We start from the raw sequence: 23,000 nt of genomic DNA, 5'->3' as shown, positions 1-23,000 counted from the left end.
TTCTTACAAAGGGGAACTATGGAATGTGAACATTCTTATTCATCAGGCAGGTCTGAACCGCCATTGACAGTTGTACCATAGCAGTGAAACTACTTCCTGCAAAGGATGGCTAGTGGCAGATCCATCATACCGTACAATGGAAGCGGTTTATCAATCTCGGACATTACCACCACATGAGGTAAATATTACACAAATTACAAAATTAGAGGAGTACCAGTATTGTGCTCTTGTTATACATGTTATCAATCACCCTTTTAGACTTATACATATGTTTCCTTTAGCTTTCTTGGTAATGATATTACATGCAATGCAAATCCTACTGTAAATTATAAGGATAGTATAAATCACCAAGCAGTTTCGTGACCATATAAAGGCAAAAGGCTGTAGGCCACATTCGTTTATATAGATTGCGGATCTGCAAGGTGACTTCTAATACCCATAATCATTTACAGTAGAGGTTATAGCATTCCTTATAATACACACGTTTTCCTTAACAGCACTAAAATTATGACTCACTCAATTAGAGCGCCCCAATAATAAGTGATGAAATCAGAACTTGGTTTATACAGATACTATTTACAGGGGTTTAGAAATATATAAGCATCACTTGTGTATTCTAAAAACATAAAATATCTATTATACCAGATATATATCATTCATGTTTAAATTACCAAACTTCCACTGATTAATTGTAAATAGAATTAATGGCATACTTTTAAATAAAAGCATATTTATTTTTTATACGCCACTATTCTAGAACAATAGTTGTTAACAATTGACAGGGACTGGCTGGCTCTGCTTCCCGGCAGCTGTAGGACTTCAGTTTAGAGCAGGGGTGAGGGAACTTTTTTACCTTTTACCCCAAAATATATATACTCCCTTGATTTGAAGGAAATCATATATTATTATTGAATGTCAGAGGTTGGGAATTATCTGCAATATATTGTAACTGAATGTAAGTTACTTCACTGAGTTGCAACTCTTTGTACCTTTATGTACTTCAATAAATGTTTATTTTTTTATGCTGTCCTACATGCGCCCAGGGATTTACTATAAAGGTTGTGGCAAAAGGCAGCAACTTTTTGACTGCCTCATGTGCAATTTTGAATGCCTTTGCAGCTGTTGACATCCAAAAATATGACAGATCTGCTTTGTTTTCAAATGCAATACGTGCTTTATTATTGCATCGAAGCTCAAGAACTGCCTCTGCCAACCCTTAAGGCTCTTCTGGTACAACAGCAATTTCACATTTAAAGGGGTCTACAATCCAACTGACAGCATGTGAATCGACAGCATTACCCCCAGGGATTTCATTTTTACCCCATTTGTGGTAATTTACCCCTGGTCCCTGACCACTGGTTTAGAGGGATCACAAGCACCAAAAACCCTGAATATCCTCTCAGAAAAATTCTTGCATATACTACTACACAAATTATATTGCTCATACAAGAAAAATAATACTGGCTTCTAGATAAATTGTTATGAATAGAAGGATAGTCTGACCTCTAAAATGACTCCACATGATTTTTGGTTTGTTTTTGATTACAGTTGTTTCATTACTCCCATCATGAAAATCTGTTTCGTCTGCTATTTTCTCAACTACAGTATAAATAGAACATTAAAAACAAACACGGAGCAACTTATAAATACAGCTGTGTAATGAGGGAGTGGTTGATGATAATTGTTTCACAGACATATTGAAAACAGTTGACTTCTCTGTTGTGGAAATGTGAAGAATGTGAACACATTAGATAATTAGATCTGTTAGGCTATTCTAAAGCTGGGTACACACTACACAGTTTTCATCCAATAATCGGCTAAAACAGCCGACATACGACCACTCGTTCAAAAGTCGGGTCAGTGTGTGCAGTGACACGATGGTCGAAAGTCTGCCCAAACGGACGATTGTCGCCTCATTTGGTTGGTCGTATTGTTTTATATTTTTGCTCCAATGTCGTTTCCGCTGTGTAGTGTGTATAAGTTTACGACCGATCCACAACAGTGAGTACGAAATTACATCGCTCACGACAACATGGCTGTAAAAAGTCGCTAAAGGGACGTCCGCTCTTCCCTTTATCGTCCTAAACAAGGCTAGTGTGTATGCAGTCCATGGACCGAGCGATCGGACCATCGATCGCATGTAAAATCGCTCGGCATAAAAAGTTGGTTGAAATTTCTTTAGTGTGTACCCAGCTTTATACAGATTCATGTTGCTAGTGTTTAGCTTTTCAGCAAAGGCACTAGAGTGGGACCAGTTATCATACAGGACATTCTGAATTGCATTGTCATTCCTGGCCAAGCAGATGCAGTGTAGGCAATGGGGATGCCATCTCAAAGGAGGACATCATTTAGTCTGGATGTTAACAAGATTGGTCAATATGGATTGTACTTTGTAATTTTTTCATTTTCCACAGCAAAGACACTTTGTGAGGTCGTCCTCTTTATTGTAGGTTTTTATATGTTGTTTTTAGATATCTATGCTACAAAACACTAGGAGAGCAGATGCAGGAATGAGTAAGACTACACTGAAAATATCAAAGACTACAATGAAAAATATTACATATTTTGCAAACATAATACAAAAATAGAAGGTCTGTCCAATCAACATCTTTTTAAAATGTGTTGAGACTGAGCTGAACATAATCACTTTATTGCATTGTACCCACATAATCTACTTGGCTCTTGAATGCCAAAGTTTAATAAGCAGTTGTTTTACAATGCAAAGCTCAGGCAGCACCTGTGCAATTTAAATCACATTTGATGGAACACACCCTCTGTTGTCCAACTATGTCACAACACACAGTGCCACCCATCAAATACAATACAAACCGGTGTGCATGGCTTATGTTTTACAACTCAACTTCCTATTAAGCTCTGGAAGTTGGGAGTGGGGGAGATATTGATACACTGCATGATAAATCTGTGGCAACAGCACAGAATGTTGATAAATTCTGCACAAATTGTCCACATATATTAAGAGAGAAAACAAAACAGTTTTGATAACGACCATCCCGACAACCCAAGCATAGCACTCAATAATAGAGAGCGAGAGATTGCAAGTAAGGAGTTTACAATCATTGCTCTAACAGTCTATGGGGCACATTCAATTGTCGGCGGAAACGCCAAAAATCTCGTGCTAGTTGCACTATTACCGTTATTACGGTAATAGTGCGCGTAAAAACAGTTAATGCGGTAATTTACTCGCTGGATTTCAGCTCGCAGCTCCCTGAGCTGAAATCCAGGTAGATTTTACCGTATTAACTGTACAAGTTTTAACGCCGTAGAACTTTGGAACAATTGAATATGCCCCTATGTGTATTATTGCAGTATCAGAAAGGGGTCACATTTTTACTAACTTCTAGCTTATCTCTGACAGAGGGTTAAAAAATTGACTTATTTTCACTGAGTGGTAAATATATTACATAGTAACATAGTTGATGAGGTTGAAAAAAGACACCAGTCCATCAAGTTCAACCGATTTTGGATCTCCTGCGATCCTGCACTTATATTTTAAATGAATCCAGAGTAGGCAACCGCCCATCTGTTTCAATTTTGAAAATCCCCCCAGACTCAATATTGCAATCCAATTTTTACCCTATATCCACTACTATCCTTTATTTTAAATTAACGGTCATATCCCTGGATACACCTTTCCGCTAAAAATTTCTCTAACCCTTTCTTAAACATATCTATTGAATCTGCCATCACAACCTTCCCTGGCAATGAATTCCATATCTTGACTGCCCTTACTGTAAAGAACCCCTTCCTTTGCTGGTTGTGAAATTTCCTCTCCTCTAACCTTAGGGGATGACCACGTGTCCTGTGTATGGTCCTTGGGGTAAAAAGTTCCCATGAAAGCTCTCTGTATTGACCCCTAATGTATTTGTACATAGTAATCATATCTCCCCTTAGACGCCTCTTTTCTAAAGTAAACATGCCTAAACTGGCTAACCTTTCCTCATAACTTAATGACTCCATACCCTTTATCAATTTTGTCGCCCTTCTCTGAACCCTTTCTAGTTCCAAATTATCTTTTTTATAGAGTGGTGCCCAGAACTGTACTGCATATTCAAGATGAGATCTTACCAACGATTTATACAGTGGCAAAATTACACTGTCTTCCCTTGCATCTATGCCCCTTTTTATGCATGCCAATACTTTGTTTGCCCTTGCAGCTGCTGCTTGACATTGAGCACTATTGCTAAGTCTACTGTCTACGAGCACTCCCAAATCCTTTTCCATTATAGATTCTCCCAAATTAATTCCATTTAATTTATAGATTGTGTTCTTGTTTTTGATCCCTGAATGCATAACCTTACATTTATCTGTGTTAAACCTCATATTCCATTTAGCCGCCCAATCCTCCAGTTTATTTAAGTCCCTCTGTAGAGAAGCTACATCTTGCTCTGATTTTATTACCTTACAGAGTTTAGTGTCATCTGCAAAAATAGAAACTTTACTCTCTAAACCATCACCAAGGTCATTAATAAATATATTAAAAAGGAGTGGTCCCAGCACGGAACCTTGAGGTACTCCACTTAAGACCTTTGACCAATTAGAAAATGTTCCATTTATCACAACTCTCTGTTCCCTATTCTCTAACCAGTTTTCGATCCAAGTACAAATTTTGATTTCTAGACCCAGTTCCCTTATTTTGTAAACCAACCTCTTGTGTGGCCCTGTATCAAAGGCCTTTGCAAAATTTAAGTAGACCACATCTACTGTCCTGCCCTGGTCTAAGTTCCCACTAACTTCCTCGTAGAAACTAATTAGATTAGTTTGACATGACCTATCCCTCACAAATCCATGTTGATTCCCACTAATAATTTTATTGCGTACCAAGTAATCCTGAATACTGTCCCTTAAAATACCTTCCAGTAGTTTCCCCACTATTGATGTCAGGCTTACAGGTCTATAATTCTCTGGTTGTGATCTCGTCCCCTTTTTAAACAACGGCACCACATCTGCTATTCGCCAATCCCTTGGTACTGAGCCTGATGAGATTGAGTCTCTGAAAATTAAGAATAGCGGTCTAGCTATTTCCGAGTTTAACTCCATAAGGACCCTTGGGTGTATGCCATCTGGACCTGGAGCTTTATTTATCTTAATATTCTTCAGTCGCCTTTGGACTTCTTCCTCTGACAACCAAGTAATAATTAATGGCATGGTTTCATTTCCATTTTTATGTATTACTCCTGCCATTTGTTCCTCTCTGGTAAATACTGAAGAAAAGAACGTGTTTAATATCTCTGCTTTTTCCTTAGTATCATTTATCAATTCACCCATCTCACTTCTTAGGTGTCCTATATTATCTTTTTTAATCCTTTTGCCATTTATATACTTAAAAAACTTTTTGGGGTTTGTCTTACTTTCTTTTGCAACGTGCCTTTCATTTTCTAATTTAGCCAATCTAATTTCCTTTTTGCATGTTTTATTACATTCCTTGTACCTATGGAAGGACTCCTCTGACCCTTCAGACTTAAACAATTTAAATGCACGCTTCTTCCTTTGCATTTCTTCCCTTACCTTTTTATTTAGCCACATTGGTTTAGACTTAATTCTTTTACATTTATTTCCCATAGGAATGAACTTATACGTGTATGTTTCCAACAACATTTTAAAGACAGCCCACATTTCTTCCGTATTTTTTCCTTCAAAGGCTTTGTCCCAGTCTATGCTCTTTATAGACTCCTTTAGCATATTAAAATTTGCCTTTTTAAAGTTTAAAGTCCTAGTTGATCCCTTATACTGTTGTTTCTGAAAACTAATTTCAAATAAGACCATATTATGATCACTGTTTCCCAAGTGCTCCTTTACTTGAATATTTGATATTACGTCAATATTGTTTGTTATTACTAGGTCCAGTATAGTCCGGTTCCTAGTTGGTTCCTCAACTAATTGGGACATGTAATGGTCTTTTAGCGTGCTCAGAAACCTATTTCCCCTAGCTGTACCGCAGGTCTCAGTACTCCAATCAATGTCCGGATAATTAAAATCCCCCATAATTAAAATTTGACCTAGTTGTGTAGCCTTTTCAATTTGCTGTAGAAGTTGGGCTTCCTCAATCGTACGAATATCTGGCGGTTTATAGCATATCACTATCAGAAACTTCTCTGAACTTTTTCCTCCGCTGGATATTTCCACCCACAATGCCTCTATATTATCACCAATATTCTCGTATATAACTTCCTGAATACTTGGTTTTAATTCTGGCTTAATATAAAGACATACTCCTCCTCCCCTTTTATTTACCCTATCCCTCCTGAAGAGAAAATAGCCTTCCAAGTTGACTGCCCAGTCATGTGTATCATCCCACCAGGTCTCAGTAATACCTATAATATCATACTGCTCATTCATTGCTACTAGTTCTAACTCCCCCATTTTACCTGTCAGGCTTCTTGCATTTGCAAGCATACACTTAAGTCTATTGCCTCCCTTTGGTATTTCTTTTTGCTTTAAAAAGGGCCGCTCCTTATCGGCTATGCCACGCATTAACCTCCCTAATCTCCCGCTGCCTCCCTGGACTAGCGCGTGGCACAGGTAGTATTTCCGAAAATACTACCTTGGATGTCCTTGCCTTAAGTTTGCGACCTATGTCCCTGAAATCATTCTTTAGGACACCCCTTCTTCCTCTAACTCGGTCATTGGTGCCAACATGCACCAAAACCGCTGGGTCATTCCCAGCCCCTCCCAACAATCTGTCCACCCGATCCGCAATATGCCGAGCCCGAGCACCCGGGAGACAACACACTGTTCGGCATGCAAGGTCCCGGTAACAGATTGCCCTATCTACCTTCCTAATAATTGAATCCCCTACCACCACAATCTGCCTGGGTCCCTGAGTAACTTTGGTCCCCTCTGTGCTGGAGAGACCATTCCCCTGATTGGTAACCCTGATAGGGCGTATTTTGCAAATACAATTATATACACCTAGCTGTAATATTTGCCAGCAGTGTTTTCCTAGATATTGTGAGTTTGTCTTTGCTCATTTGAAGCTGTTGGTGACAATTTATAGCACTGCTGCAATTAAGTTTATTGCAATGTGATGTAGGCAGCCGTCTTATGATAGAACCATGCACAGCAGATATAACATATTTGTTGTATTAATTAAGCCCTACAATAAATGTTCTCTGTTGTCTTGGAGTTACAACATTACATAAGCTTAAAGAGTTGACTAAATACACACTTTAGTAAAGTATATCCAGGGCCGTAACTAGGGCTGTGCGATAGGGGCGAGTGCCCATGGCGCAACGCTGTAGAGGGGCTCAGTTTATGAATATTTTAGCTTCATTGGGTGAAAATTGAGGGCCAGGATGGCGGCAGTTTTGTTCCTCGCCGCAGGCGCAAAAATTTGAAGCTACGGCGCCGAGTATATCTAACTCTCTAGTAGAGTATAGAGAACAGGTCTCTGATTCTGATAGGAGAGGTCTGTGCATACTATGCACACCACTGCCATGTCATAGGCCAACCAGCAGCAGGTTTGAAATATACAGCATTCAAAACATATTAACTAAAACCTGCTAATATTGGGTAGATGATACACTGGTAGACTAACTGTAAGCAAAACTATAATTATAAATATGTTATAAATGACCAGGATACATAATCCTGGAGGATTGGCCCAGAGACAGGGCAGGTATGACATCATTTGTGTGACATACCTGTAGTAACTGATAATATTTTATTTTACTTTAAAAACTTAACTAGAAAAATTACAGCATACGATTTGTTACAACATCTTTTTCATGTGTACCAGTTGTCATATGTATCTTACAATAACCAAATGCATGGATGAGGTTGATCACATTTTGCCATTTTTATGCAAGACACATATATGTAGCTCAGAAATATTTTATGTGAAAGAAACAAATCCACTGACATGTTAAAGTAAAATGGTTATTTCCTCAGGTAAGTGTGGTCTAAGACTCTTAAAGTGTGGTGGAATGTCAATGTTAAAAAAAACAAACACTTGCATTAAAAATAAACAGCTAAGAAATGTGTGCAATGGTCTTTCAAATATTTACATCAACAGGCAAAGAATTTCAGGCAACTGATTTCAGAGAACACCAATACAAACATTCTGAGACATTGATATGAAACAGCAAAAATACAATTAGAAAGATTATATGTTAAAAGTATTTTAGTAAAATATATAATAAACCTTGTGATATCAATGTTATATAACTACAGACTTTCAGCTCTATCTCACTACGTTACTAAACCAACAGCCTGTTTGCACATCATTACCTCTGTTTCATTACCCTGCTAGAGTAGACTACTGGCACAAAGTTACCTATTCTACAAATAGAGCATGACCTAGAAAGTTTGTATTATTTGTACTCAGTCTAACAGTGTAAAACAAATGTTTGGCTAATATCACTGTTGCTTGTAACATTATAATAACATTTTTATCCATCGAAAAGGTGTAGTACTGTCTGTAATCAATATAGGTTAGGGTTGTGTCTCACTGGTGGTTTGAAAATTTGCACTTATCCATCCACAAAAGTACTAGCGTCCAAAACTGTTACTCTCCTGTCACAAGGTGAGAGATTACGCTCAGAAATGTGCATGGATCAACTTCAGAGCTTGATTGCTCCCATGTGACAGGAAATGAGCAATTCCCATACATTGCAAAGTGTCAGATCAAACTGTACACAGCTTTGGTCATTCGGTAGCTGTGATAAACTACCAGATCTGCACATATGTCGGCGGCCATGAGACTGTTGGTAGAGCTTTTCCTTCCTTAGCAATTCTGTTGATTGTCTTTATAACACACAGTTTCTATATTTTAATAAAACAGGAACTCTGCTAAATTACACTGTCGTCAATTAATCAGGAAGGTCAATACCCACTCAGCCAATCAAAATTGGCTAGAGTGTAAAACCGGTTGTGATTGGCTGAATGGGTATTGACCCTACTGGTCAACTGAGAACAGTGGGGCTCCATAAGGAGTACTTGTATTTGTGTCATGTTTTTTTTTCCATTTCCAGATTGGCTACATTGTGGATGAAGACTCCGATTGGACTATTTCGGGAAAGAAGATTTTGGTGGTGAAAAAGGGTTTACGGGTGTATTTAAATAAATGATTTGTGAGCCCTTTGAGTGCCTCTTTATATTTTCTTCTATTACAGGTATTTTGGAACTATATGTTCTACAGCGCCACTGCTAGCCACTGGCATGCTATGCTTCTAGTTTCACAAGTTCTAGTATGCACAAGTGGCCAATGGCTTCCAGATTTTGCTGGGACATGTAGTCCTTAGTTTTTACAATCACTATTACCTCGGCACCCAGCGCCCTAGGAGCACTGGGAAGACCCCAGTTTTATTCAGCACTCGGCAAGGGGGAGTTGCCTGCTCGTTTGTGTTCCGCCCACCCTTTCCCTAGAGCTGACCTGGCTGGGACTGGTCACCACTATGACAGAGGGACCACACACACTGCAGGTTTCCTTCTTTCAGTGGGATTGGTACAGCCTGGTGTTGGTCACCATTTAGGCAAAGGGACTCCATGCTGATTTTACCCCTTGTTTTGGCGATAATCTGTGGTAGGTTTAGTTGTTAGACAAAATTGAACAAAAGTGACCAAATTGGCCAACAAAATCTCAATCAATGTGTGTGGCTAATATAAAACAATAATTTTATGTGTTCTCTTAGCTGCTTGGCCAGAACTAAGGGGGACTTGTACCTAGAATACATTTCTGTTGCCCGGGTGGAGATTTTGCAACATTTCCACAGCCAATAAGAAGCCTAAGACGTATGCATGTTTTTAACTAAATTCCCTTTAGGAAAGCAACTAAAACTTTGCTAAGCAAGGCTTGCAATTTTAAACAGCATCGTTAATAGACTTAAAATCAGCCATTTAATAAACATTTCCCTTGCAGAGGTTTATTTATATACCTTGTTACATTTTACAACAAATCCAGATGTCCAAATTGAGCGATATTTATTGATATAATTAAAAAGTTACAGTGGTACAGCTGGTTGGTGTGTTAGGACAGCTTGTCTCATCTATCACATACACTAAAAACAAATGAATGCTCTTTCCATTAAATATTTTCTGGAAACTAATTATAAAAGTAAATAATTCATCCACAACAGTTTTGGATGCATGAGGGACTAAACTATTTCTCTACATAGAAAAGGGGAAATCACTTGCAGTCCAGCTTCCTTCAGTGATATCATGGCCAGAATATCAAATGATTCCCATTTATGACCCACCAAAGAGGTTTCAATTGCATTATCAAGTAAGGATGCTATTTATTATTAGAGAATCTCCAATATCTGCTGGTTCCAGCCTCATCGATCACAAATCCAGTCCCTGTAGGTGTCTTTGGGGACTGCATTTATGCCCTATTTATCAAGCTTCGAAATTTGGAGCTTGGCCCCGACAACTAACGCCATCTGAAGATGGTGTTAGCCATTATAACCTATGGGGAGAACATCGCAAGAGTGGGATCTTCAGATCCCTTGCCATCTTTCTCATGCTCCTCCCCATCCCAAATTGTCCTGGGCCAAAGAATCTGTAACTAAAGTGATTGCGATTGCAATTACTTTACTATAGATTATTCGCTAGGACAGGCTCCCATTCGAGCCGTTGTCCAGGCTAATCAGTTTTAATAAGTTGACATGTTAACTCCTTTCGTAACACTGCATTAAGAAATGATAATGAATTAGAGCAATATGCAATGGATCATAAATAGACCCCATATACTACAAGCAATTATCAAGTGTTTGCTGTTTATTTTCCTTAGTAACACTGTATATTCACAGTAACACTGTGCATGGATAATGCTCGGCTATGAAAGGCTAATGTGCTCTCTATGCTCATATGCAAGCATGGAACTAACCAATCTGAGTGATGTTATACAATGGTTTGAAATAACATCACAAAAACCATGATGCTGGTAAAAGTACAGCTATTAGTTATGAAATATGTGAAAACTGGCACACACCGCCACAGTAAAGTATAGTAAACATAGTGTTTATAGAGGTGTTTTTGTAGTACAACAAACCATTATCCCCATATTCATATTTTGTATCCCTGAGCATGAAGTGTAGACCAGCAGATGACAAAAATAGAAGGTGGCCGGCGCAGTAAGGTAAGCTGATAACATATTTAAATGAGATTCAAGGGGTAGAGAGGGCACATTATGGTTTGCGGGGAGCCATACTGTTGCCTGTACCCTATAAAGGTGGTGGAAAACTGATCCTCAGCCCACACTTTCAGTGGGACACATTTTGAAAGTTTCAAGTGATCTTTACATGGGAAAGTGCATTTCTATGCACATTTCAAAAAAATGTAATAAAAATATGAATGTACAATAGTGACAAATGTAATAAATACACTCCCAATGTCTCCTTATTCTCATGATTCAGTTAAGACTTAGGGCTAGATATACTAAACTGCAGGATTGAAAAAGTGGAGATGTTGCCTATAGCAACCAATCAGATTCTAGTTTTCATTTATTTAGTACAGTCTACAAAATGAGAGCTAGAATCTGATTGGTTGCTATAGGCAACATCTCCACTTTTTGAAACCAGCAGTTTCGTAAATATACCCCTTAGGCTTGACTGAGTGGTATTTAGGAGAATAAAAGGAGACATATAAATAAATGAAGGACTGTAAAGTGACTCTCTCCAACACGTGACTTTCCAGATGGACTCACAAAGGGTAGTGCAAAGCATTTTTGGGGTGGTTCCAAAGTCCAGAATTAAGGTGTGCGATGACATGCTCAATATAATACAAAATTTGATGGATTTGCAAATTAAAAATGTATTGCACGCCCACATATCTTGCTGTTGATCACTGAGCAGCAGCAAATATGAATATTGGAACTCTAAAAGTGGTGTTATTGTTACAGAGTAAGGAGTAAATATACCTCCATTTTAGGGACTATTTAACTCCACTTTCTGCTTCCTTCAGTTTTACATTATAGCAAGTTGAAGAGAAACTTGAAGTCTGTGTGTACTTACATCGTTATCTTTTATATCAGAAGTTATTAACCATTTTCTTCCTTCAAGATGGACATGATTTTAATACAGGCATGGTAGTTGAGTCATTCATTAGGATGGAGAGCATGGGCCCTGGAGCATGAGTAGAAGGGGATGTTTATTTTCCACAAGTACATTTAATCCTTTGGCTCTCATACAGAGATTTCCCATTAGGGAAGCCGAGGCTGGTCATCTATGCTTTGAAAACAAGGCTTGTCCAATCAGATTAGACTCTCACATATTTATGTCTATTTTTTTCCAAGTGAGTCAGTGTATCTAAGTGCTAACAGCTAATGAAACGGGAAAATACAGTACATGTTGCAGTGGAAAAAGGGAATAACCACTGCGGTCTGATTTTTGTAAGGAAGAAAGTACAGTACTAGGTTTCAAAAGTACATGAGAAGAAGGGGGCTCACTCACAGGAAGAAAACTAAAAACTGCATATACCTTGTTGATACATTTCCACTTTCAAAAGTTACTACAAAAAATAAAGTTTTTATTCTTGCAAATACAGCTACTGACTACTGGCTTTTCAAGTTACAGTTCCCTTTTGTGGCAATAGCTCTATGGCTGGAAATTACATCCCTTGGTCACGAATAGAAATCCCTCTACTAACTACTTACCAATCCCATTATGCCAATCAACAACTGTTGAAAAATGCGAAGCTTAAAGCAACACACGCAGCTAGGGCAAAAAATTCAACCTACCCAGCACGTCATTCATAGGAGCCCCAGGGACTGCTCCATGCGGCAGTTTTTCTCGGGGCTCAGTGGTTCTTTGCTTAGTCCCGGCCAAAAACCCTCAGCAAGATATAAGACCAGTTGTGTGCCACTGTGGAATCAAATAGCCCCAGGGGTAATAGCCATCAAAATTTGGCCCATGTCAAAGTCTCTTAGAACCTTACGCTTGCCCATTTTTCCTGCTTCCAACACATCAATATCAAGAACTGACTGTTCACTGGCTGCCTAATGTATCCCACCCCTTGACAGGTGCCACTGTAACGAGATAATCAATGTTATTCACTTCACTTGTCAGTGATTTTAATGTTGTGGCTGATATATTTATAGTTAAAAGGATGATTCTGTGCACCTGTTTAATATTTACATAAGCACTTAGGCTAGAAGACTGGGTCAGAGCATCTCATATGCAGTGGTTAGTGCCTACCAAAAGTGGTCCAAGGAAGGGTAACCAGTTAACTGGTGACAGGGCTAAGGGTACCCAAGGCTCACTGATGTGCATGGGGAGCGAAGGCTAGCCCGTCCGGTCCAATCCCACGGAAGAGCTACTGTAGCACAAATTGCTGAATAGCTTAAAGCTGGCTATGATAGAAAGGTGTTAGAACACACAGTGCATCACAGCTTGCTGCATTTGGGGCTGCATACCCGTAGGCTGGTCAAAGTGCCCATGCTGACCCCTGTCCACGACTGAAAGCGCCTACAATGGACATGTGAGCGCTAGAACTGGACCATGGAGCAATGGAAGAAGATGGCCTAGTCTGATGAATCATGTTTTCATTACATTGTGTGGATGGCTGGGTGGGTGTACCTTGCTTACCTGGGGAAAAGATGGCACCAGGATGCACTATGGGAAGAAGGCATGCGGGTGGAGGCAGTGTGATGCTCTGGGCAATGTTCTACTAGAAAACCTGGCATTTAAGTGAATGTTAATTTGACACTTACCACATACCCAAACATTGTTGCAGACCAAGTACACCCCTTCATGGCAACGGTATTTCCTGATGGCAGTGACCTCTTTCAGTAAAACGCCCTGCCAGACTGCAAAAAATGTTCAGGAATGGTTTGCGGACACGACAATGTGTTTGAGGTTTAGACTTGGCTGCCAAATTTCCCAGAGCTTAATCTGATCAAGCACCTGTGGGATGTGCTGGAAAAACAAGTCCGGGCCATGGAGGTCCCACTTTGCAACTTATAGGACTAAAAGGATCTACTGCCAACGTCTTGATGCCAGATACCACAGGACACTTTCAAATGAATTGTTAAGTCCACGCCTCAACGGGTCAGAGTTGGTTTGGCAGCACAGCGTGAACCTACACAATATTGGCAGGTGGTTTTAATGTTGCTGTTGATCGGCATGTATAATATATATAATATATATATATATATATATATATATATATATATATATATATATAGATAGATAGATAGATTTTGGCATATTAGATGTAAGCTCTCTCCTCAAGATGCAAGATATGACACAATCTTTCAGACATTCACTTGGTCATCACACCTCTACCACAGAAAAGTAATGATAAATAATGTATTAATCCTCTCCCAAAAAACAACAACACCACATTTACCATTTAATGACTATTGAATGAGGTTGAAGTCAGAAACAAGACTACTTTGAAGTATTTACAAAAATGCTATACCTTTGCAAAATAAGTAATACTTCCCATTTACACTTTTTCACACTCCAATTTTACATCTCATATTTTATCCAAAAGGTATTTGAAACATTTTTGCAAATAAATCGAGTCATGTCGAGGTACTTTGCTCTTTCAAGCTCAATCTAATGTGCATTAAGCAAAGAATGTGTTAAACACTTTTTTAGAACACTCACAAATTGCAATAATTCCACCAAGCAAGGTTGTGGAATAGTCAAGTAATTATATTTCGCCCTAAGTAAAGACAAAGCTATTTTAATTTTATTTAAGATTTAGTATAAAGTTTACCTTTCTATTCTGTATCACCTACAGCACACCTTTCCTATAGCAATGTTATTTCATTTTGTGGGATTTTGAAACATTATCTAGATTTGGCAGGACACAGAGAATAAAGGTAAAAGGAATTAATCTGTGGGATGGATGCGAGCCAGAAAAGTATTTGTCTTATTTCATTATTCCTTACCTTACATAAAGTAGGAGGCTATCAGGAGATTTGATTACATTTAATCTAAAGACGAAAGAAATGGTAAATGAGAAAATGAGTGGGCTGAAGAGAGGCAGTAGTTGTAGAAGACTGTTACAATAACCAGGAGACATGGCTGCCTAGTGGTGGCTCCTCTCATTGTTAACTGAATGTTATCCTTGCTGAGAAGGACCCGTATGAGGAAATAAGGGCTGAGAATTGGCACAGTTTAGAAGTAATAGCTCATGCTGAGATTGTTTAAAAATCCTGAATTGAATAGCAGCTGGAAGAGATGCCAAGCTTGAGAAATATTTAACATGCTAAATAACAGGAACTCATACTAAAATTGGGAATAACCCACACAGCATAACCAAGTAGTATTACTGAATGTTCTCATTGCTGCTGGGTGGGTCTTGGAACCGAGAGATGACTGGGAGCTTGGGTAATCTGACAAAACCCATTTGATATTGACTCCTTCCAAATCTGGCAGAAAACCTTCCTACTTTTGGTAGGCACGTCCCGGATGCCTTAATGTATTGCTGTGGCATAACAACCACTCAACGATACTGATACTGGAAGAATGATCACGTTCTTAGTCTTGAGTAGTCCTGCTGGAAAAGAATAGCAATTGCCAGTTTCAGCTTCTCTTTTGATCCCAACCATGACTCCCCCTTGCCTTCATCTCCAAGCTTTTAAACCCCAAAGGATTCTAATCCCTTTCACGTAAATGTATTGTTATTGGATAGTGCAGGGTCTCCCAAACCCAGTCCTCAGGGCTCCCTAACAGTGCAGGTTTTCCATATCTCCTTGCTGGAGCACAGGTGTATTCATTACTGACTGACACATTGTAACAGATCCACAGGTGGTACTAATTATGTCATATGTGATCCTGAAAACCTGCACTGTTAGGGAGCCCTGAGGACTGGGTTTGGGAAACCCTGGGATAGTGTATAAGGGGCCGAGTGAGTTTGCAGAATAGAATTACTCAATACCCTTATCAGTGCTGGAATGCGGTAGGATAACATATTAACCCTTCATTATGATGTACATCTAGATGTGGTGGGCACAGGTACTTGTTTTGTCTGCCAGAAGTACCTACTGAGAATGAGGGATACCAGGTGGACTTGACCATTCTTATGTGCCTTGGTACCTTATGTTGCCACAGAGACTATTCTCATTATATTATATTTCAAAATGAATAGGCAGAATACTTGCAATATACATTTTATACTGAGTCTATACTGCACATGAATGCATAGAAATACACTACAATATAATGTTTACTATTAAGTAGTGTATCATTTGGTTTTTGTTCATATTACAAAAGTTAGTACACAAGTTTGTTAGTTAATATGGATTGCTATACTGCTTGTTTCAATCACAGACTTCAATGGAATAGTGCCTCCATAACCTAAGTCAGTATATGGCAAAAATATAGTACTTTAATGTTGTCACTAATCTATATCCCAACAAAAATGGCAACTCTACATTTCCTTTTATTATATTATCAGTTTGTTATATAGCACCTGAATATTATGCAGCCCTTTACACAGAATATTTAATCATTCACATCAGTCTCTGCCCCAGTAGAGCTTACAGTCTATATTCTCTACTACATGGAGACACAGACACATACACACACACACACACACTAATTTTGTCAGAAGTCAATTATCCTACCATGTATGTCCTTAGAGTGTGGGAGGAGACTGGAGCTACCTGGAGCAAACTCATGCAAACATGGTGAGAACATACAAACTCATTTCAAATTACTTTTACACAATATCAAAATAAAGTAACCATGGTGCCAAATTGCACACATATCCAGTCATTCCATATTAGTAGAGCTAAGTAACAATATTGTGTTGTGGATGGTTGCATGTGCAAATGAATTCCAGTCATTAATCCATCACTTTGCATGGCCTTTAAAAAATACAACTGGGTTCGTATCATTCTGGAAATGTATTGGTGGTTGATGGAAGCCTGTACAGTCAATGATCTTAGGCCAATTTGTTCTAAGACAAAATTAGCGCATGTGTGGACTGCTTACAGGTCACCACCCTGTCCAAAGATCTCTCCACAGTGACTTGAGAGATATAGATTTGTAAAAGCCACTAAACCTATAGTGCAAATTATTGTTTATAAAAATATTTCCTATGTACCTCTCACTTCCTGTCAGTAAGCCCATTGAAAGACACATAGGGAATGTTTAGGTGCATAAAGTATCTAATAACAGAGGACTAGCTGAAAGTGAGGTAGCTAGCAAGCCTGAATACCATTAGTACGCTGCGTTGGGCCTACACCTGCTTGCTTAGTGTAAAATACTCAAACTTGTATTTTGCATGCCCACCAAACAAAGGCATACACCCACGACAGTATACAGATTTGGTGGCGATTTCCCTTTAATTTAGTGTTACAGACTACTGTCTATTGTATAACTTTTCACCTATCACCAAACTATTCATATTGCATATTATACCACAGGAGATTATAATTATATATATATATATATATATATATATATATATATATATATATATATATATATATATATATATATATTACACTAGAAACTCCTATAAGTCACACTGCCCTGCATAAAGGACACACCTCCATTCTCTGCTGGAACCCCTGTGTCTTTGAGTTGTTCTGTTTCTCGAGGTCTCTGGTCACTGCATAATATTGCTGAATACTTACAATTTGCCAACTGGATGGATTTTGCCATACTAACCGATATTTGCATGCAAACTAGAGCTGTTGGGACCAGTTGTGCTATCCAGTAATCCCAACTGACAAAGATTTGATGCAGGAACTTTACATTGAATCTCCTACTGGCTGCATACCTAGGAAAAGTAAATGGTGCAAAGTCAGCCAGGAATGGGTAAGCTTCAAACCGTGTTCACCCTGGCCAGGGTACTCCTGTGATTATACTAGTTGGGGAGAATGATTTACTAGCATGCCCAAACATGAGCAACTACTTGGTTGCCTGCCAAACAGACTCTGTTGACAATTTCCCACATTTGTGCAGGCCAAATTCCACAGATCTGATTGGCTGAAAAGGCTGTATGAGTGGATCTGTAAGTTAAAACATCATCTATTTTGCATTTAGTGGTTGTTGACTGCCACTTAAACACAAGCAGATACTCTCTAATTTTTCATTCTGAGCAATCACATCCAATTGGATCAAATTTAGACCGCTCACACTGTTTAGTTGGCCACCAATGCCGCAATGTCATTCCAATTTGGTCAGCTTAAATCTCAGTGGCATTGTATAAAAATGTGAGGGTTAAGGGGTATAGGTTCAGCAGCCATTATAAAACCAAGACAATCTTTTCCATTGCCGAAAAGTATGACAATATATAGTTTCTTACTGACTTTAATCACATAAGTTTAAAAACAGAAAGTCTTATCAGATTTTAAAACTGGTGAAGCTTATGTGGGGGTAACAGATCAGGTACCGCGTACAAAATATAGCATTTCATGTGATTGTATTAACGTTTCCATCATTTATTATGTCATATTATCCGTTTGTTATTTTATTTTGATTGCTTATGGAAATCATTTGTTTTAGTAATTAATTGGCTAAGAGTGAATACCCATAATGCCGTCACAAAGGTAAAGAAATGATCATGCAATATCCACACAACAAAAAAACACAATGTATTTGGGAGCTACAATTCTATATTACAATATCCTCTAGCGCAACACAAAATATAAAAGTTAATTCTGTTAAGCTAACAAAGGACTTCTGTATTCCATTTGCTACACCTACAAGCATAAAGTATGTCAATTGCCTTACTGTTATAAGACAATTGTAAATGCCAAAATTGCATAATCTGCATTCAAATCTTGGTATGTTAAAATGAACAATGAAGAAACTAAAAGAGCAATGTGTAAATAGGCTTAATACTCCAAGACTGAAAAAGCCTGAATCCATAAACAAAAGGCAGTTGCTTAAGCTCTGATGAACGGATTTTTTGCCAACCCAACATGACATATTACATAGTCTGCAGTGTTCCACAATGATGCTTAATGTCCAATTCATGGTAAACAAAACAGATTTTAAAAGTGGAACAAATCAAAACTATCTTATGTAGTAGATTCTTTAAAGTAGCCACGCTTTGCCTTGATAACAGTTTTGAACATTCTTGGCGTTCTCTCAACCATCTTCATGAGGTAGCCTCCTTGGATACTTTTGCAACAGTTTTGAAGGAGTTCCCATAAATGGTGAGCACTTGTTAGATACTTTTCCTTCACTCTACAGTCCAATTCATCTCATACCATCGCTATTGGGTTTAGGTCAGGTGACTGTGGAGGCCAAGTCATCTGATGCAGCACTCCATCACTCTCCTTCTTTGTCAAATAGTTGTTACACAGCCTGGAGGTGTGGTTTGGGTCATTGACTTGTTGAAAATAAAAAATGATGGCCTGACTAAGCGCAAACCAGATAGGATGGCGTGTCGCTGCAGAATGCTGCAGTAGCCTTACTGGTTAAATGTGCCTTCAATTCTAATTAAATTGCCAACAGTGTCACCAGTAATGAACCCCTACCCAATCACATCGCCACCACAATGCCACATGGTGGGAATCACACATTCAGACATCATTCATTCACCTTCTATGTGTCTCACAAAGATACAGCGGTTGTAACCAAAAATCAAAAATTTTGACTCATTAGTCTAAAGGACAGATTTACACTGGTCTGACGTACACTGACGTGTTCCTTGTCCCAAGCAAGTCTCTTATTATTTCTCTCCTTCAGTAGTGGCTTCTTTGCAGCAATTGTTCCATGAAGGCCTGATTCACGCAGTCTCCTCTGAACACTTGGGGTATATTTACTAAACTGCAGGTTTGAAAAAGTGGAGATGTTTGCCTATAGGAACCAATCAGATTCTAGTTATCATTTATTTACTGCATTCTACATAATGACAGCTAGAATCTGATTGGTGGCTATAGGCAACATCTACACTTTTTCAAACCCACAGTTTAATAAATATACCCCTTGAAGTTAAGATGTATCTGCTACTTGTACTCAGTGAAGCATTTAGTTGGCCTCTAACCTGAGGTGCTGTCAATAGGAGATTTGTGAGGCTGGTGACTAATAAAGGTATGCTCTGCAGCACAGGTAACTCTTAGGGCTAGATTTACTAAGCTGCGGGTTTGAAAAAGTGGGGATGTTGCCTATAGCAACCAATCAGATTCTAGCTTTCATTTATTTAGCACTTTCTACAAAATAACAGCTAGAATCTGATTGGTTGCTATAGGCAACATCCCCACTTTTTCAAACCCGCAGCTTAGTAAATCTAGCCCTTAGTCTGTCTTTCCTGCAGCAATTCTCATGAAAGCCTGTTTTCTTATAGCCCTTTGTTTTTTTGTCACTGCACTTAAAGAATCTTTCAAAGTTGTTGCAATTCTCCGGACTGACTGACTGACATTTCTTAAAGTAATGTTGGACTGTTGTTTATCTTGGCCAAGTTGAGCTGTACGTGTCATATTGTAGACTACAAACCAGAAAAGATGGCCATCTACCAAATAGGGCTATTTTCAGACTCACCCATAACTTGTCATAATACAACAGATTGCTATTAGGCATTAAAGAGCAAAACAATTCCAGAAATTAACTTTCAAAGGCACACATTTACTATGTGTGCCTCTAAAATAATAATTTAATCATAGTAGTTCAATATACTCCACCTCTAAATTTTACTGAAATTCAAAAATCAAACTATTTGTTTGGATGCATTTTTTTGTTTGTTTATTCATAATAATTTTCGCTTTGAAAAGAAATTCATACATAAGCATCAACATCACTATTTATATTTGTCTGTGAAACTAATTTCAAGCATTTAAGCATAAGCTTTTAGATCAACATGTTTTTAAGATCTTGAAAAACATATTTTCAATCAGGTTTGCCCAAACTTTTGACTGGTACTGTATATAACATCTGATTGGACAGGAGGCTCAACCAACCAATAAAACTCTACATCCATACAGACCAACCAGGCCTTAGTATGATTTTATCTGCAGTGCATGCAGTCACACACAGAGTTCTGTGGCTCAGTTCAAGAAACGTTTTTGGTGGGCCAAACAAAAGAGTGGATAACCCATGTATACTGGAAATACGCATAATGATGTGGTTGCTTCTTGTCAGTCAATTCCATCTTTGAACAATCAAACAGGCTTTAAATTTAATTACCCGCAAGGTAATACAATGTTGTATATGAGGTACAGTTTTGGGCATCTCACCACATCACTGTAAGATGCACTTAAGAGAGCTCAGAGGTGAGAGGGCTTATACCAAGAACCAAACAGAAGACAAGGGATGACGAATTGTGAATGGAAGAAAGATGGTTTCATAAGCAGCACAGGAAGGGTTCTCTATTGCAAGGGTGGTTAATATGTGGAATGTCATAATGCATAAAGTGTTGATCGGAAATTCACTAATAGAATTTTAAAAAATGGATTGGATGCCTATGTTACCAAAAAATGTATCCATAATTAATACAGGGAAACTGTGGGGTGAGCAATCCAGATAATTAATCCTGTTTATGAGGTCAGTAAGATTTTTTTTCCCACTGTTGGGGCAACTGTCAGACTTGGGTGGTTTGTTTAGCATTCCTCTGGATCAACACAATTAGAGATTATGATAGGTAGGAACTAGATGGACCTGCATCATTTTTAACCTTACTATGTAATTAATAATCTCCCTTATCCTTTTGTTAATCCATCAAATGTCCAAAAATAAAGTGACCCAACACCCCATGCATGCTACAAATGAGACTTGGGAGACTACATTTCAAATACAAACAGTGATTATTATTACAATAGACAAAGTATTTGCAGTACAACATGAACTTTGGGAAGAACTGCCATACCGCCCAGTGTGTTTCCTAAGTTAAGCATTAACAGAGACTTAAACACAGCAGTAAGTATGCAGCATTTGTTATACAGCCTGTCATTATCAGGCTTTATGGCCAACATTTGCAGAACTTTCACGCCAAGCTATGAAACAACTAAATAAAAACTGCAGATCAGGTGTAACATAAATGTCTGTTGTATTGTATTTCATTAAAGAGCAAGTTACACTCGCAAATGCTGGCATTTAGATGAGGAATCACTTAAACAGAGAACACCAGTTCCCAGATCTATTGCTGTAGAATACTTGCTGGTGATAGGGCTTTACCTTTTGCTTTGCCCTACAGATCAAAGGGTTATCTCCAGATATAACACGGCTATCACTGACAATAACCCACACTGACAGTAAGTCAAATACTACAGCGCCACAATGCCTGTTTTGTTACTGTCACCTTGAGATCAACCGGCTCATGTATGTGCACATCTGCAAAGACTGGCCCGGCAAAGTGGTCAGTTAACCCTTACTGCTCCCATATCACCGATGCAGCCGAGTATTACTCAGCTGCTACAGCAAGATTTTCTAAAATAGAAAGGTCTGATTGTAACATGTCTACTAAACCATAGTAACCAAAACACTTTTGAGCAAACTCTCAGTAGAAAGCCTACACTGTGTGTGGAGAACAGTGAGCAGCAGAGTATCATGTGTATCATTTTATATTCCAATACCTTACTTTCTGCAAGAAAAGTACAGCTGTAATTCTGAGTTCCCACAGAAAAGCAGCTATTTTATCACTTTACAAGTGAAGAAACTGAGACAAATAAGAAAGAATATTACCTGGCTTCATAGAGCACGCTCTGAATTTAGGCTTTTTCTGGAAAGAAAATGAGGGATTCTTCCATCTAGTTTGCTTGCAGTGTCCCTCCACACTCATGTTTTACCCTCATCTGTGTTTTCAGCATTAGAGGAAACGGATACATACTCAGAGCTGCAAGCAATGTATTGTGGGTGGGTTCTGTCCTCCCTGCATTTCCTATATTACTAAATTGCTAAAACTCTGAGAAACAAAACATTTCCCTCGAGAGTCAAAAAAACCAAACACAAATCAGGCATTCTCTTGTGTGGGAACCGAGTCAGCCCCCCTGCCTTTTTTTTGTTTTTTTTTATCTAGGGACACGAATTTAAACAAGAAAACAAGCGTCACAAAAAAAAGTTGCTTTGCCAATGAAAAGTAAAGCAGTTTGTTAGCATCTCCAAACTGTTATTTATTTTGATTCTGAAAACACTTTAGGA

The 23,000-nt window shown here is 38.5% G+C and overlaps 1 protein-coding gene across 5 annotated transcripts in view; it reads right to left on the bottom strand.

The window, feature by feature from the left end:
- The window catches only part of UTRN (utrophin), a 541,342-nt gene that overhangs the window by 484,583 nt on the left and 33,759 nt on the right, over positions 1 to 23,000 (bottom strand). For 4 of the 5 annotated variants that reach the window (XM_075203649.1, XM_075203651.1, XM_075203652.1 and 1 more), the window contains exon 1: positions 22,545 to 22,667. The exons of the other annotated variant lie outside the window; for it this stretch is intronic. In XM_075203649.1, coding sequence (XP_075059750.1) covers positions 22,545 to 22,641 — 97 coding nt within the window. In that variant the 5' untranslated portion in view covers positions 22,642 to 22,667. Of the gene's footprint in view, positions 1 to 22,544; positions 22,668 to 23,000 lie in introns of those variants that run through there. 5 annotated transcript variants of the gene reach the window in all.

The sequence above is a fragment of the Mixophyes fleayi genome, chromosome 3 (genome assembly GCF_038048845.1).
Source record: "Mixophyes fleayi isolate aMixFle1 chromosome 3, aMixFle1.hap1, whole genome shotgun sequence".
NCBI classification, from domain to species: Eukaryota; Metazoa; Chordata; class Amphibia; order Anura; family Limnodynastidae; genus Mixophyes; species Mixophyes fleayi.
Note: the sequence above shows the minus strand (reverse complement) of the source record. Positions and strands in the feature narration are given on the sequence as shown.